We start from the raw sequence: 16167 nt of genomic DNA on the forward strand, positions 1-16167 counted from the left end.
AACTTGGAAGCTGCCTTTACCACAAACTAACTCTAGTTTTTTGTTATCTAATTTATATACAATAATGTTAAACGAAAATGCGTCCTAGAAGATAGTTCATTAATAGAAGTAAAGTGAAAAGTTAAAAACTGGCCCAAAACTCTAGATTATCAAGAAAAAGAGCTTGTATTTGTCAATCGTCGAATAAAGAGCGCTACTCACACACCTGCCGTAGGGGCAATCTAGGGTGCATGGCGTTTGTGGTGATATCGGAAGTATCTCTACACACTTGCCTGCCGTGCAGTGTTTCCGTGAACCTGAGCTGAGTACACGTTTTGAGAATGGCACCCGTATTATCGACCAATCAAAAGATTGGAGTAGCCTTGGTGCTTTCTGTGGTGCTACCTCAAAAAAAAAAGGAAAAGGAGATACTGGGTGAAGAATTGGCTACTGAAAAGAAGTGAGTTATGGCACAAAATTGATGCGGAATGCCGTAAGCGCTAGAGAACGATTAATTGCTACGCTCCGGTTTTTGGCCAGCGGACAAACCTACGAGGATTTGAAATTTAGTTGTATCATATCACCACAATTGATGTCAACAATGATTCCTGAGACTTGTTGAAACTGACTGAGAAATTGCCCCAAAAACTACACACGCAGCGACGGCAGGGACGACTTAGGGATCAAGGATGGTCTCGCGCCCCTGCCGCCCTGCCGTAGGGCCAATCCTCTAAATTGCCCCTGCATACCTACACACATCACAATTAAGGATGCAATTAAGGGCTGCTCACTCCTACACCCTGGATTGCCCCTGCGGCAGATGTATATATATATATATATATATATATATATATATATATATATATATATATATATATATATATATATATATATATATATATATATATATATATATATATATATATATATATACAAATATAATTGGAATCTCGGAATCGGCTCCAACGATTGTTTCAATCATTTTCAGATGTATTTTTATTCGTGTTTTATCGATAATCGATAAACTGAAAAATATGACTCTTCCTGACATCTATTGGCGAATAATAATACTTTTTTGTCAGCAACTAATTGTTTTAACGACCAGCAGATGGCGTTATTAAGTAACACGAAGTCAATGAGTGTTTGCTATACCGAGCAAAGCTCGGTCATCCAGGTACTATTATATAAAACTCAAGGGTGACTGACTGACTGCTTGCCATAGTGATCTATCAACGCACAGCCCAAACCACTGGACGGATCGGGCTGAAATTTGGCATACAGGTAGATATTATGACGTAGGCATCCGCTAAGAAAGGATTTTCATCAATTCTACCTCCAAGGGGTTAAAATAGGGGATCAAAGTTTGTATATAATAATACTTCTTAACGCGAGCGAAGCCGCGGGCAACAGCTCGTAATATTATAAATGCGAAAGTTTCTGAGTTTTGTTTGTTTCTCCTTCTCTCTCAGCTGGAGAGATTGTAAGTAATATAATTTGGTATGGAGTTAGCTGATACCCTGGATTAACACATCTAAGGCTACTTTTTACCGCGGGAAATATCACAATTTATTTTTCCACCACGGGTAACACAGGGGGCACAGCTAGTGTGTCATAATTTTTTAATTTTTGCACCGGTCTAGCACCGGAACATAATTTTTCAGTCTTTTTACTGGCATGATATAAAAACATAAAAAAAAAATAAACGCCAAAAAACTATCGTGAAATAATGTCTCGTTTATTTATTTTTGAATTTTTAGATGTATTTTGGTATAAAATTTAAAAAACTATGATTTCAACAAGGTGAGCATTTCAGATACACGTTAGTCAAGGAGCTCATGACCAAGGACCAAAACCTGGAAACTTGCCGTGCACACGTCAAAATACTGCAAGCTGAGCTTAAACTCATCAACAAAGAGAATCATTTCCTTCGCGAAAAACTTATAAGAAATAGTCCAGAGGTACAATATTGGATAAGTTTTCTAGATAACCTAGATAAGCTCCTATAGCTGTAATCAAAAGATTTCATCTCTACTGGATTTTTACACAGGGTGTAATAAAACTAAGTGATAACTGATAATACTGTAGGGGATGTATGGGTACCCTGTAGTCTGTATAGAGCTGTGTGGAAAAACTCGTGATGCTGAAGCGCTTGCCCATACAAAATACAAAAAAAAATGCCCTTTCTGCGCTGCCACTTTCACAGTGAACTATATATTATGAGGGAGTCATAGACACCTTAGTATATTATCGCTAAGTTTTGTTACGCCCTGTTAGTCAGCATTTTGATACAGGCCTTGTACCTTGAAACTGTTTTGAGACTCAAACAATCGGACGAGAATGCCGCGTCCTACTCTAACAAACGTCAAATGACGTTGTTAGAGCAGGACGCAGTTTTCGTCCGATTCTTTGAGTCTCAAAACAGTTTTGTAGCCTTCGCTACAGCATGTTGCCAGCGCACGGCCCAGTTCTGATGCAGTGAAGCTTTAACTAGCTTTAACTGTCGCACTGCTAGGTGAAGGCTGTTCTAAGTTTTCTATGCTAATATTTTGACATTTCTCTACAGGGAGACGTTGCTTTAAGCGAATCTAAATGCAATCAGGAACTCAAGGTAAGTTTTATGCCTATTAATTATTTTGCGTAGGTTCAATCGGTAATAAAATAATATTCTAGTATACCAAACAGCGTACAATCCAGAAACGAACAGAAAGGACAGTGGGAAGATTTTCCTTTGAAGCTTCCAAGCATACCTCTATATCTACGCATACCTCTATATCTACGCATACCTCTTGTATACTTGTCCAGTCACCATGGCATTAAGTCCCGCACGGCCTTTAATGACCTTTTATAATAACTCCCACCCCGGTTTCGGTGACGGTGGCCGGTTATTTTTGAAACTAGGCCTACGCAGGAGTAATTTTATAGTGTCCAAGTGTGTGAGCAAAACACAAGAGCACTCTCTATTCCTTTACTCTATAACCCAGTGGGACGGAAGACCGAAACGACTGGTAAGAGATAAGGCGAAGGATAAGCACTGGAGGCCTTAATAATGACTACATATAAAATTTATGATTTGCAGCAACAAGAACGGGTTCCAGTCGATGAAAACGAAAAAGAATTGTTAGCAGAATTACAAACATACAAAATCAAGAATCAGGAACTTGTGAGTTGGTCTTCTTTTCTTCTTTTTAGGGTTCCGTACCCAAAGGGTAAAAACGGACCCTATTACTAAGACTTTGGTGTCCGTCTGTCCGTCCGTCTGTCGTCGTCCGTCAGGCTGTGTCTTAAGAGCCGTTATAGCTAGACTTCTGAAATTTTCACAGATTAATCTGTTACCGCTATAACAACAAATACTAAAAACAAAATAATATTAATATGTAGCACCTCCATCGTGGCTATCGCAGACACAATAGACTTTCAATTATTGTTATGCGGCAGCCGGCTGCCGCTTGGGGGTTGAGGGCCATATATGATTTTTTGGCCTTTCTACCTCATAATCAATAATGGCAACCGGAAGGCACTTCAAATATTCACTAAATCCTTAATCATTAATATTTGTACTTTGATAATTAATTATAAAATTAAAATAAAATAAATATTAAAGAGGGGCTCCAATTCAAAAAAGCTACAACCTTTCGCTCTATAACGATAAGGAACCCTTTGTGCGCGAGTGTAACTCGCACTTGGCCTTAATTTTTATTTTTTTTGGTAGAAATAATAAAAAGAAATAAAATAAAATTTAAACCCCGTTTACCACACAATACTAAATAGTTACTGCCTTTTACAGCAAAAGGAAATCACTTCTTTGGAAAACAAAGTGCGACACTTGAAGCTTGAAATGGACAAGAGTGCCTGCCGTGACGCAACATATTCGTCCAACAAATCGGTAGCAAATTCACCTACTGCGGGGCTAAAATGGTCACATTTAGCAATTCCTCTCAATCAATTCAGCAAATGAATTGTCAAAACTGTCAAACTGACAAATGTCAAATTAGTACGAATTACTAGACATGAATTTCAAGCAGAATTGCATTTTGCGATTTAAAAAAAAGAATCATATCATGATTCATATTATGATTCTCCAAAGCGACCATTTTAGCCCCGCTGTTATCGTTAGGTTTTCACGAAGGAACTATTTAAACCCTAGCTCTAATATCTTATCTATACCATGCCCCCATGCCCTTATACGTAGGTTGATGTATAAAGTGTAGTACCAACTACCAACCAATAAACTTTTTAGTTGGAAGGTGGACCAAAGGTTATGTCAATCCTCATTACGATTTAGGCCCACTTGCGCCAGTTCGTGTTATAGTCAATCGGGGACTAAGATTTAAGTATCATCTCATCTCTCTTGTTCTTCATATATTTTATGCAAAAAAAGGTATAATAATAATATCTATGAACGCTTCACACCTCGTCAGTCTGGCCCCGTTCTAAGTACTCGAATGACTTGTGTTACGGTTTTTTTTTTAAATGAAATAAAGGGGGCAGACTAGCAAACGGGTCACCTGATGGAAAACAACTTCCGTCGCCCATGGACACTCGCAGTATCAGAAGTAAATTAGAGCTGCAAGTGCGTTGCCGGCCTTTTAAGAGGGAACAGGGTAATAGGGGAGGGTAAGGAAGGAAAGGGAAGGGAATAGGGGAAGGTAGAGAAGGGAAGGGAATAGGGGTGGGTAGGGAAGGGAATAGGGTAGGGGATTGATTGGGCCTCCGGTAAACTCACTCACTCGGCAAAACACAGCGCAAGCGCTGTTTCACGCCGGTTTTCTGTGACCACACAACGGAAATATATTTAATACTTTTATACTATACATTTATTTAAGATTTTTTATACTGTGATACACATAATATTTAATACATATCCATGACCCAGGAACATCGAAAACTTTTTGTTCCCTCGGCGGGTTCGAACCCGTGACCCCCGGCTTGAGCGTTGACAACACGCTCAACCACTGAGCTACAGATGTATATTGACGATAGATTAGCAATCAACCAAACTGGCGTAAATGGGCCTTAGTAATGAAAACCTTGTACGTTCGCCGAAGTCCTGACAACTTGACAGTTTCACTCAAAGTTTCACCTGAAGTTTAAACACAACTGTGACTCACTAGTCATAGAATAGATCGGCATCAATCGATCAATTAAGGAGAACGCAGACTTAAGGGCTCCCACACAACTGCGATGTGCAACGAAATGTCATTTTTAAAAGCTTTTATTTAACTTGCTCTGTATGTATGTAAGTACTAAGTATGTATGTTCGGGTGAAATTTTGGAACTTAATTTTGAAATAGATATATTAAACCGATCGAGCTGAAATTTTGCATGCACGTTTACTTTGGATGTCAATGCAGGATATTGTATGTGACATCACTCTAAATCCAATATGGCCGACCATCTAAAATTGCGTAATAGTTATTTTCTATGCAGTTCTACAATATGGATATTAAATGAAAGGGCTTTTTGAGAGTAACTCGAAAACGAATGTAATGTCATACTACATCCAAATATGGCGGCTCATCCAAGATAGAGGTATAGTTTATTTTATTGCACTTCTGCAATATGGGTATCAAATGAAAGGGCTTATTGAGAGTAACTCGGAAACGAATGTAATGTCATTCTAACCGATAGACAGACAGACATGACGAATCTATAAGGGTTCCGTTTTTTGCCATTTGACTGCGGAACCCTAAAAAGACCTATAGAAAATCAGTTATATTGGGAAAAGTTATTTTTGGAGTATTATGTAGATCAGTACATTTTGATATTCAGACCTAACCACTCGGTCTTGTACTAACATATTCAAAAAATAATCACCCATTATTACAAAACTATTGCAAGAAATAAATTAAAAGGACGACATAAAAACTTGAATTCCGCAACGAATGTGTCAATCGGGAAATGGTATTTTCCTTTGTGTAGTTTTATTATGAGGGTGGGGAAGCAATTACCTACAGTTTACAACTTTAATGGCCCGCTTTGTGGACAAAATGAAATCGTCAAAGTTACTAAGACGGGAGTGGGAGCGTCTCCAATTTAAACGCTAAAGTTTAAATATAAATGTAACATCTGCAACTTGCCCCTTACCGGGAGATATTAAACAAATATTTGTACGGCGCAATGGTTATGAGCTAAATAATGTGTTTCTTTTAAAATACTGTGCGTCGGGTTTTTTTCGAGAGTATTACATGTATTATTTTTAACAAAAAATTAAAACTGACTTCCAAGGTAAAAACAATAATAACATCCATTTTATACGAATTAAAAAGTATTAAAAAAAAATTCCTATCTAATAGTGCCTTTTTCCGAATTCGGCTTAAATCAACTGTTTCTGTACTCAATCTTCATCATTTTGAAGTCGGTACCAGATATAGCTGAATCTTCAGTCTGCCAGAATATTTGAAACTTTTAAAATTGGCACCGACTTCAAAATTATGAAGATTAAGTACAGAAATAGAAATACTTAGTTGATTTTTAGCCGAAGTCGGAAAAAGGCAATATTAGATAAATTCCACTCGGGCTAACTTGTCGCTAGCGGTCATTGACTCCCTGTCAAAAACTTGTCATTTTCCATATAAAACCACGATTGACAATATCTGACATTTCATTGTCAATCGCGGTTTATATGGAAAATGACAAGTTTTTGACAATGACCGCTAGCGACAAGATAGCCCAAGTGGAGTATAGGAAAAATTATTTAATACTTTTTAGTTCATATAATATGGATGTTATTATTGTTTTTACCTTGGAAGTCGGTTTTTATTTTTTGTTAAAAATTATCATTTCACTCTTTTTAGTTACTTACCTAGCAAAACATTGCGTACTATACTTACGTAGAATAACACACCTGCTGCCTGCATATTATTCTACTTATCTTATTAAGTTATTACAATTTGTTAACAGTCACACATACAAAATATAATTTAATCAGCTGCAGATAATTTTAAACAATACTTACATTAAAAAAATATCGAAGTAAACAACTGGTAAAAGAAACAAAAGTAAGCTGGCAGATTGAAGCGAGACGGCAGACAGTTATTGTACTATGAACGCTAAACGCAATGCCAATGGTTGAAATTAAGTTGCTTTCCAGAATAGCAGGGAAATATCTCGGCGATTTCGCGAAGTTTGTATGGAAGTGAGACAGGCGATGTTACTTGTATTATCGAAGCAACTTACTTCTCAGAAGTAATGTCAAATGTGTGCCTTACGCTCTGAAGTTAAGGTTGAATTTGTTATGTTCAATTTTTGTAACATTGGTGACCCTGTCGTGGTAATGATGATGATGATGAATGTAATTTGCATAGTAGCATATGCTTTCAGTTCTTAAAACAGTGCTTAAAACCCCCAAACTTGTATCTATAAGGAATCCGGATTTCTCTTAGTATCTTCGGAACCATAGTATACCTCGGTGCAAAATCTTGCGTTTTGGTAGCATATGCTTAGGATGATTCTCATAAAACCAAAATCACCATATATTTCCAAATAAATTTTGAGGAGTTTCCCCGATTACTCATGGTTGCCATCATCAGGTCACCACTTTTGTGAAAATGGGACCAAATTGGAGTGAAACCTCATACAACAAAACAAAAATTTCGAAAATCGGTTCACAAACGGCGGAGTAATCGTTGAACATACACAAATAAAAATAAAAAAATATCCACAGCCGAACATAATATAACCTCCTCCTTTTTGGAGGTCGGTTAAAAATGGTTTGGCACTCTCTACAGCATGATAGATTTTATCTTGAGAGAAATAGATTTGTGTTTGCCGGGTAGGTATGTTATAATATCAAATTGAGGATTTTTTAATTTTGAAACTATCAAAATAAGTACTTATAATGAGCGGAAATTTGTGACCATCTTGCAAAATATAATAACTAGTGTACACAGAGCCTGATCTAGCTATTTATCCGCTCCGGGCAAAGATAATTTTTGCCGCCCTTTACATACAGAAAACCATACAAGTCCTAGTTTTGTTGGGGTATAATGGGGGAATATGTAAGTAACTAAACTGTAAAATACTTAAAATATATTTCCAATATCCAGCCTAAAGTAGATTGGAAGGTATAATTTTCAAACTTGGGTGGTGGATAGGTAATGGCTAGGTTAGAAGATAGGAATAAGTTAATTTTGCCGCCCCTCATTTTTGCCGCTCTGGCGGCTCTGGGCAAATGCCCGGCTCGCCCCCCCCTTAGATCGGGCCCTGAGTGTACACTGTACATACTTCTCAGTAGGTTTATTTACTTTTCTTTCAGTGCGCCATGCACGGAGACCTGCATTGTCCAGCGCCATGCAACACAAATTCAGGACAAGTAAGTAAATTACTAAATAATACGGTTGCTGGACAGTAATTTTACCTACAGCTGTATTTTCTCTTTTTTACATAGGCAGTTTCTGTGATAGGTTTGATACAAAATATTCAATGCACTTACAACTTGCAAGCATCTCGCACTGTGTAAGCGATCCAATAAATGTTGTAAAAAATTAAATGAATTCAAATGAACTCGCCAGGTATAAGCAGAATTAAACTTTTCAGACACCGGGGGACAAGGAAATTCAGAAACTTCAGATTCAACTGCGCCAGACGGAGGAGAATTTTAAAACAAAAGTCACCGAGGTAAATTCTCCGATGATTTGCTTTTGTTGCCCTTCTCGCAGTTCCTTTGAGTAAGTTAAATACAAAATTGTATCTCGTATTTTATACACTGAGTCAATTATACTTGGGTACGTTCAGTAGTTGAGTCAACTAGAATAGTTTCAAAGTAGAAAAGAGAGACAGGGGAAAAATATGTAATGTGTATGTAGTATGTATTCTGTATACAAAGTGTAAATCTTTTTATTACAAGGATGTGAGTCTCCTCTACTGAGAAACTTACTGTCACAATAACAATAAATTAAATATTATTATCATTGAATGAGCAGTAGATAAAGTCATGTTCCTTATTTCATTCGGCAATAGCAGTATTGTAAAACAGCTTTAAAAGCGACGGTCACTTATGCATTGTCAAACGTTTTTTTCTAATGTAGCTCGAATTTGTTCCAGTGTGCGATACTCAGAACGGAGTTTCAAAAGCAGAAAGAAGAACTGGAGAAGGAAAGATGCCTCCATCGCGAAGTGGCACACAAGCTTCGAGAGTTGGAGATGAAATTCGAGGGACTCACAGCCCAAACTAACTCTCTACTGGGAACCAAAGAGCAGGCTTTTGAACAGGAGGTCAATGTTAAAGCTCTGAAGCAGTGCTACAGAGAGGCCAGGGATGAAATTGAAGAATTACGTCTGCTCATGAAAGAACAGAACGATCAGTTGCAGGATTACAGAGTCAAGGTATTATTAGGAATTTTAATAAGGTAGACATAGATTAAATAAAACATGAGGAATATTTTGTCAATTTTTGTCTATTGTAAGAATTTTGTTTCTAATTACTTGTATAATTATGTTCAGATGACCCGTTTTGCAAATTCATCTGCATATTTTTTTACATAAAAAATATGCAATGTTAGTATAAATTGGTATAATTAACTAATCGACGATCTCTGTGGCACAATTAGTAGAGTGTGTGGCAGCTCAAGCCGGGGGTGGCGGGTTCGAATCCCGCCGACGAAACAAAAAATGTTCAATGTTCCCGGGTCTGGATGTGTATTAAATATGTGTAACTGTATGATATAATAAAAATTTTAAATATATGTATAGTACTAGATGTCGCCCGCAACTCCGTTGCGCCAAAAATCGCTTATCGCACGAGAACCGTACATTTTCCGGGATAAAAAGTACCTTATGTCCTTTCCCGGGACTCAAAGTATATCCATGCCAAATTTCAGCAAAATTGGTTCAGCGGTTTGGGCGTGAAGTGGTAACAGACAGACAAACAGACAGACAGACAGACAGACCGACACACTTTCGCATTTATTATATTAGTATGGAAGTATGGATAATAATACATTTTCGTTGTTTGGTACCTGTAACACAAGTCCTTCAGGGGCCAGACTGACGCGAACGTGGTACGAAGCGTCCATGGATAATATATATTACGAGCTTTTGCCCGCGGCTTCGCTCGCGTTAAGAAGTATTATTATATACAAACTTTCATCCCCTATTTGAACCCCTTGGGGTTGGAATTTATCAAAATCCTTTCTTAGCGGATGCCTACGTCATAACATCTACCTGCATGCCTTCCAGCCCGATCCGTCCAGTGGTTTGAGCTGTGCGTTGATAGATCACTATGTCAATCAGTCAGTCAGTCAACTTTGAGTTTTTACCAAATTTGGTATTCAAACCGCACCGGTTGAATAGATGTTCAGGCTTTGCGGGTTCTAGTATCTTTATTTACATTCACATACTTAGTACCTAACTATTGGATGATTTTTTGACAGAAGCTTCGATAAACTTCAATTAAAAAACCCCCATAAAAGTAGTGAGTAGATATTAATAGAGCCTCTGATTGGCTTACGATATACCATTGGTATTAAATTTAGTTTATATACATATATATATATATATATATATATATATATATATATATATATATATATATATATATATATATATATATATATATATATATATATATATATATATATATATATATATATATATATATATATATATATATATATATATATATATATATATATATATATATATATATATATATATATATATATTCCAGACCCGGGAACATTGAAAATTTTTTGTTCTCACTAGAACGGTTTATGGGGGTTTTTTAATTGAAGTTTATCGAAGCTTCTGTCAAAAAATCATCCATTACTTAGGTACTAAGTATGTGAATGTAAATAAAGATACTAGAACCCGCAAAGCCTGAACATCTATTCAACCGGTGCGGTTTGAGTACCAATTTTGGTATCAACAATACCGGTTTTAGCACTAGCAGCGCCCTGGGCGTGATTGTTTCGGCGCACAGGGTGCTGCAGGTAGCCGTAGTGCTGAAAAAATTGCCGCTCCTTTTGTTTGCCTTCAGCGCCCCTTTTTATCTGGCGCCCTGGGCGGTCGCCCAGCGTCCCCTCTTCCTTAACGCCGCTACTGGGTATCAAATCGAATACATTAACACTATCCCTTTGTCGAAGCATAGACAATTACGTTTGCTAATAGCTTTGTTTCCGTGCCTACTAAATATTTAAGTTCGTATTGTGTGGGAGCTCGATTTTGTTTTTCCTGCACCCGGTGCGACCGGGTTTATTTAGCCCGTGTTGAGCATCTAATTTTGTGGTTGCACCCAAAATTTAAACGAAATTTCGCAACAACTCAATTTGTGGTCAGTTTCGTGAAGTATCGTACGAGACTAGTTAATAAATGCTTTTAGTATAGAAATATCCGACCAGTAATGTTGAGCCATGATTGTGAAGTTGCCCTGCACAATCGACGTCGGCGATGGGTTACCAAATACGAATATTATGCTGCACGCTTGTAATCGCTCGTGATGGGCCATTGTGGGCCTACGAAGAAAATCCGCATAATTAGCTTTGTGAGAAATACTTTTACCAATTTACGGCTTTTTCCTTCGTAGTACCTTCAGGCACAGCAGCTGGTGGAGGAGCAGAAGCGTCAAATGGACACGATGGACATGGACAACGCCAGAATAAGCGAACAAATCAACCTCGAAATTCAAAGAGTTAAGGTAAATACATAAATAAATAAACAAACAAACGTTAATTCAATGAGTAGTTGAGTCTTTCGTCCCATAAATTTTCGTCCTAATGGGACGAATGATTAGAATAGAATTTTTATCAATTTTTCATCCAGCGTTTCCTCAGTACTTAATTACTTTGTATGACTTTTAATTAAAAATCAGTAGGGTTTGCAAAAAGTGGGTGGTAGATTTGAATATAAAAACAAATTTTTAATTTTGTATGAAAATATTATTAAGCTCGACCAGGATTCGTCAAAATATTTGATTAAATTTTGTGTGCTTATTGGGTATTTCTGAGAATCGGCCATCATCCATTTTATATACTTACCCGAAATAACGTTTTTTGGGAAAACAAAGTTTGTGGAGGTTAGCTGTTAGTAACTTTATGAATTAAAGTTCCCTGAATGAAATGTTCCCGCGACTTCATCTGCGTCTACACATAATAACAGAGATGAATTTCCCTTCTTTTTCAAAGCTTCCACTGATTCTTCGCTTTTGAAATTGTATTGCTATCTTTTTCGCACTCATTGAACTTATTGTAAAAATGGCCAGTTTTGTGTAAGATTATATTGATTAAAGTTACATAAAAACAAGGACTTGCAGACTGCAGTCCGAGTGCCGGCAGAAGTAAAAATGAAAGAGTAGGAGAAGGCGTTTTGGCCGCTCGGTAAAGAAGACGCGATATTAGTATAACTATTACTTTCTCACATACACCGCGCCGACGGCTTACGAACTCACATGCAGTTTTGCACGATAGTTTTACTCCAAATCGAGTAATAATTACTGTGTAGACCGCAAAACTGACAGCTCGAAGGCTCGCATCGAGCCGGCTCGATGGAATTAAATATATTGATTTATAATAAAACTATCTAACAATGCTGAATGTATGGACGAAAGCCCAAGCCGTAGTAAAAGGAGGGGAAGTAAGTTATATACAAAGGCACCGCGCGCGGCTTGTATGTGTGCGCCATAGTATCAATGCGTCGCCACGTACTCGGCGTTACCAGCCTCTAAAACTGGCCGAGATTTTGTTGTATGCCGTACGTGGCTTGTATGAGGATAACTTATTCCCCTCCTTTTACTATGCCCAAGCCGCGGGTTTTGCTTGACGTTATTGCTCGATCGAGCAAAACGGTTTGTGAGTACTTAGCATAAGGCGGGCGGACTGGCGCTTACGACCTTTCTGACAAGGTGGTGACGTGTCCCTAACGCACGCTTTAAAAAGTGCACAATGTCGCTAAAGAAATTTGTAAACCTTACTAAAAATGTTTATGATTGATCATAATTTCAAAAATTTGTTCCTCATTTCCAATTGGTTACCACTAATACCTCTAACCGTAAAATAAATAGTGCCGAAATTCAAGGTACGAGAGATGGACCCCAGCTAGCTGAACAGAAATCCTTAGATCGGATAAAAGGCCGGGCGCGAAATAAGTTACGATATTGTAGCGTGCCAACAAGTAAACGAAATAGTTGAGTGTTATTTGAACATTAGATATTGCCAGCAATTTAGTTTCCGAAAATATTTGTTCGAGAAATCCGTATTATGATTTTTGTCTCGATGAAAGTAGCTTAAGTTTATACCTATTCGAAATTCGGAAAACTCATTTTCACTAGATGGAAATTAGAGTTAATCCTTTGTTTATCAGGCTGCCTAGCATACGGCAACGAGATATCTCACTCTACATATTTCCTCGATGTTTGATCATTTGGATGGATCATCTCTATTGACAAAAAAACATTTTTTCTCGCGTAGATGTATCATCGAAATAACACATTTGTATACAGTTTTGTGGAGATAATGTCGAGATTTTGGCATTATGAGACGAGTAGTTTTTAATTATCTCGAGAGTGAGATATCTCGTTGGCGTATGCTAGACAGGCAGGTATAAACAAAGGATTAACTCTACTTTCTTTGTTTATACTTGTGTGAAATTATTTGTAGAAATATATAATGAAATCTTTAAATTATATTTAAAATGTTAATAAATGTTTGTATAATATAATGTTTTAACATTTATAAGTATTATTTTATCTCGGTGCATGCAATTTTATACAGTACTTTCAGGATTAACATTAGAATATTGGTTTATACTGGAATGTAGCTATGCCGTTGGGAGGCCTCCATATTGGTTTTATATTCTTTTACAAAATATCGAACCCGCCTTGAAGCCATCGAATAAACTTAGAACTCTTAAAATAAACATTTAATATCGAAGCCAATCATTTTTTCTTTATTTTCCGCAGCTCTCGGCAAAATTGCGTAATAATAAATACACGGAAAATTTGTTTTCCCGGAATGTTTGCTGAAAAATAGGTTATTTTTTAAAAGATTTTAGAATTTGGAGTTATTATAATTTAGTGTGTTTTGCTTTCGGTAGCATTAGGTATTATAATAATTATTCTAATAGTAAACATTCTGCAGCGTAATGCTGTCGAATAATAATGTCAGAAAATACGAGGGCCCCTACTAATAGCAAAATCGAATAGTTTTGTTGGTTATAGTAACCAAATTACACACCTACTCTAAGGTGTCAGAGATCCCAGGGTATTACAAATAGTTTGGGAAGTCCTGTTAAGCCGATAAGCGTAGAGTCAATATTATGTATACTTAACTTTAAAAATCACCGTTTTAAGAGTTGATCTCTTACAGCTTGTATTTCAAGAGAAGCTGCAGGAGCTAGCACCAATACCGGACCTGTTGAGATCGACGCAGATCAAGCTAAAAGATGCTCAGCAGAATCAAGCAATCGCTGAGCATAATGCGGAACAACTGGCCAGAGAGCTAAATTCTGCCAGGGAAAAGGTAATAATGTGGACTTAGCATGGCAGAAGACCATCCTAATTTTACCTCCACAATCTTCACGCTTTGTGTCTAAACACATTACCGTTCCGCGGCGGAAGTTCGGCTGCAATGTATTTTAAATTACCTACCGATGACACACCATGAAGACATTCCGTCATGCGGAATTTCTGCCGCGGAAATTCGGCATAGTGTGTTTAGACACTTCAACCGCTGTACTGATTTTATTAAAATTTGGTAAGGACATTGGAGATACTTTGAGCCCCGAGAAAGGTCATTGGATTCTTTTTAGCCCTGAAAAATATAATATGATTCCCGAGAAATACACGAATTTCTACGCAACGAAGTTGTGGACATCAATAGTATTCTTACGAATTAGTGGCAAAATGATAGACTTCTTTGTCAATCTATCTCTTTTGTTTACTCTACACTCTGCAGCAGAGGTTCCCAAGCTTATTTTGTCTACTGTCCACTTTGAGAAAAAAAAATGTTCTAGCGCTCCCATTTAAATTGCATTCAATTGAAAAAAATCACCCCTCAAGCCTCTACACGATGTCCCTATTTTTTTCTGGGCCCCAAACCGCCCCCCTTTAGACCTTCAGCGCCCACAAGGGGGCGTTATGGTCCACTTTGGGAAAGGCTGCTCTAAGATATTAATGCAAATGCAAAATGCGGTCGCCGCACGGCGATCTGCAGTTTTCATACTTAATTCATATCCGCAATACACGGACCGCTCGAGCAGTTCTTGAGCGGTCGGTACTTTTATCGCGACCGCTCTAGAGCAGTCGGTCACGACTGCAAAATGCGGTCGCCGCAGTCGTCTGCAGTTTTCATACTTAATTCATATCCGCTATACACGGACCGCTCGAGCAGTTCAAATTTCAACACGACAGCTCTAAAGCAGTCTGAAACTTGCGGTACGTCTATGGCCTTTAGTATGGCGGTATATTATTAACTATTGGTCTCGGATACTGACATGAAATAGGAAATGTGACCACGCTCATAGCAAGTGGATAATTTGCGGTGTAGCAATCAATGCTTGCTATAACTGATACTATATTATTACGTCTTGATGTGCTAGTAGATGTTATTCTCACAATATTTGAATCTCCTTACCAATTATAGAATCCATACTAATATTTAAATGCGAAAGTGTGTCGGTCTGTTACCTTTTCACACCAAAATCGCTGAACTAATTTTTATGCAATTTGGTATGGAGATATTTTGAATCCCGTTAAAGGACATACGATACTTTTTATCCTGGAATAATCTACGGTTCGCGCGCGATATACGAATTATAACGAAAAGTTTTTGCGGGCGTCATAATCTTGTCAAATTAATTATAAAATATCCTGAATTTTTAGCTTGTAAGTGATTTTTTTAAACAGATTCACATGCTGCTCAACAGTAAAATTAAACCGATAGAGAAACCAACTCAAGACAAGTCCTCGGAAGAGAAACAGATAGCATTACTTAGTCAAAGGGTGACGCAGCTAACCGAAATGAATACCTCGTATAAGAATGAAATAGAAAGACTCAAGTATGTACTTCTTACCTCGCAAAGAGGTTACCCTTTTCACAATGTCCGGTTATTATATTTTGTAGAAAACTGTTGTAGATTAAAGTTACCGATATGATATTATTGTTTGTGTCGTTTAAAGATTGCTTAGATCAGCTTTAAAACTTTATAGTAATTTATTTGTGTTAAATACGTTCACAAGTTTGTTCTCTGACAATTATT

At 37.4% G+C, this 16167-nt stretch overlaps 1 protein-coding gene across 1 annotated transcript in view; it reads left to right on the top strand.

Moving 5' to 3' along the window:
• The window catches only part of LOC121738946 (centromere protein F), a 28222-nt gene that overhangs the window by 9647 nt on the left and 2408 nt on the right, over positions 1 to 16167 (top strand). The window contains exons 9-18 of the mRNA XM_042131229.1: positions 1793 to 1937; positions 2543 to 2587; positions 3056 to 3139; positions 3764 to 3862; positions 8234 to 8290; positions 8515 to 8595; positions 9022 to 9303; positions 11501 to 11611; positions 14277 to 14429; positions 15815 to 15966. Of these exons, the coding sequence (XP_041987163.1) occupies positions 1793 to 1937; positions 2543 to 2587; positions 3056 to 3139; positions 3764 to 3862; positions 8234 to 8290; positions 8515 to 8595; positions 9022 to 9303; positions 11501 to 11611; positions 14277 to 14429; positions 15815 to 15966 (1209 nt within the window). The remainder of the gene's footprint in view (positions 1 to 1792; positions 1938 to 2542; positions 2588 to 3055; positions 3140 to 3763; positions 3863 to 8233; positions 8291 to 8514; positions 8596 to 9021; positions 9304 to 11500; positions 11612 to 14276; positions 14430 to 15814; positions 15967 to 16167) is intronic.

The sequence above is a fragment of the Aricia agestis genome, chromosome Z (assembly GCF_905147365.1).
Source record: "Aricia agestis chromosome Z, ilAriAges1.1, whole genome shotgun sequence".
In the NCBI taxonomy this organism is placed as follows: domain Eukaryota; kingdom Metazoa; phylum Arthropoda; class Insecta; order Lepidoptera; family Lycaenidae; genus Aricia; species Aricia agestis.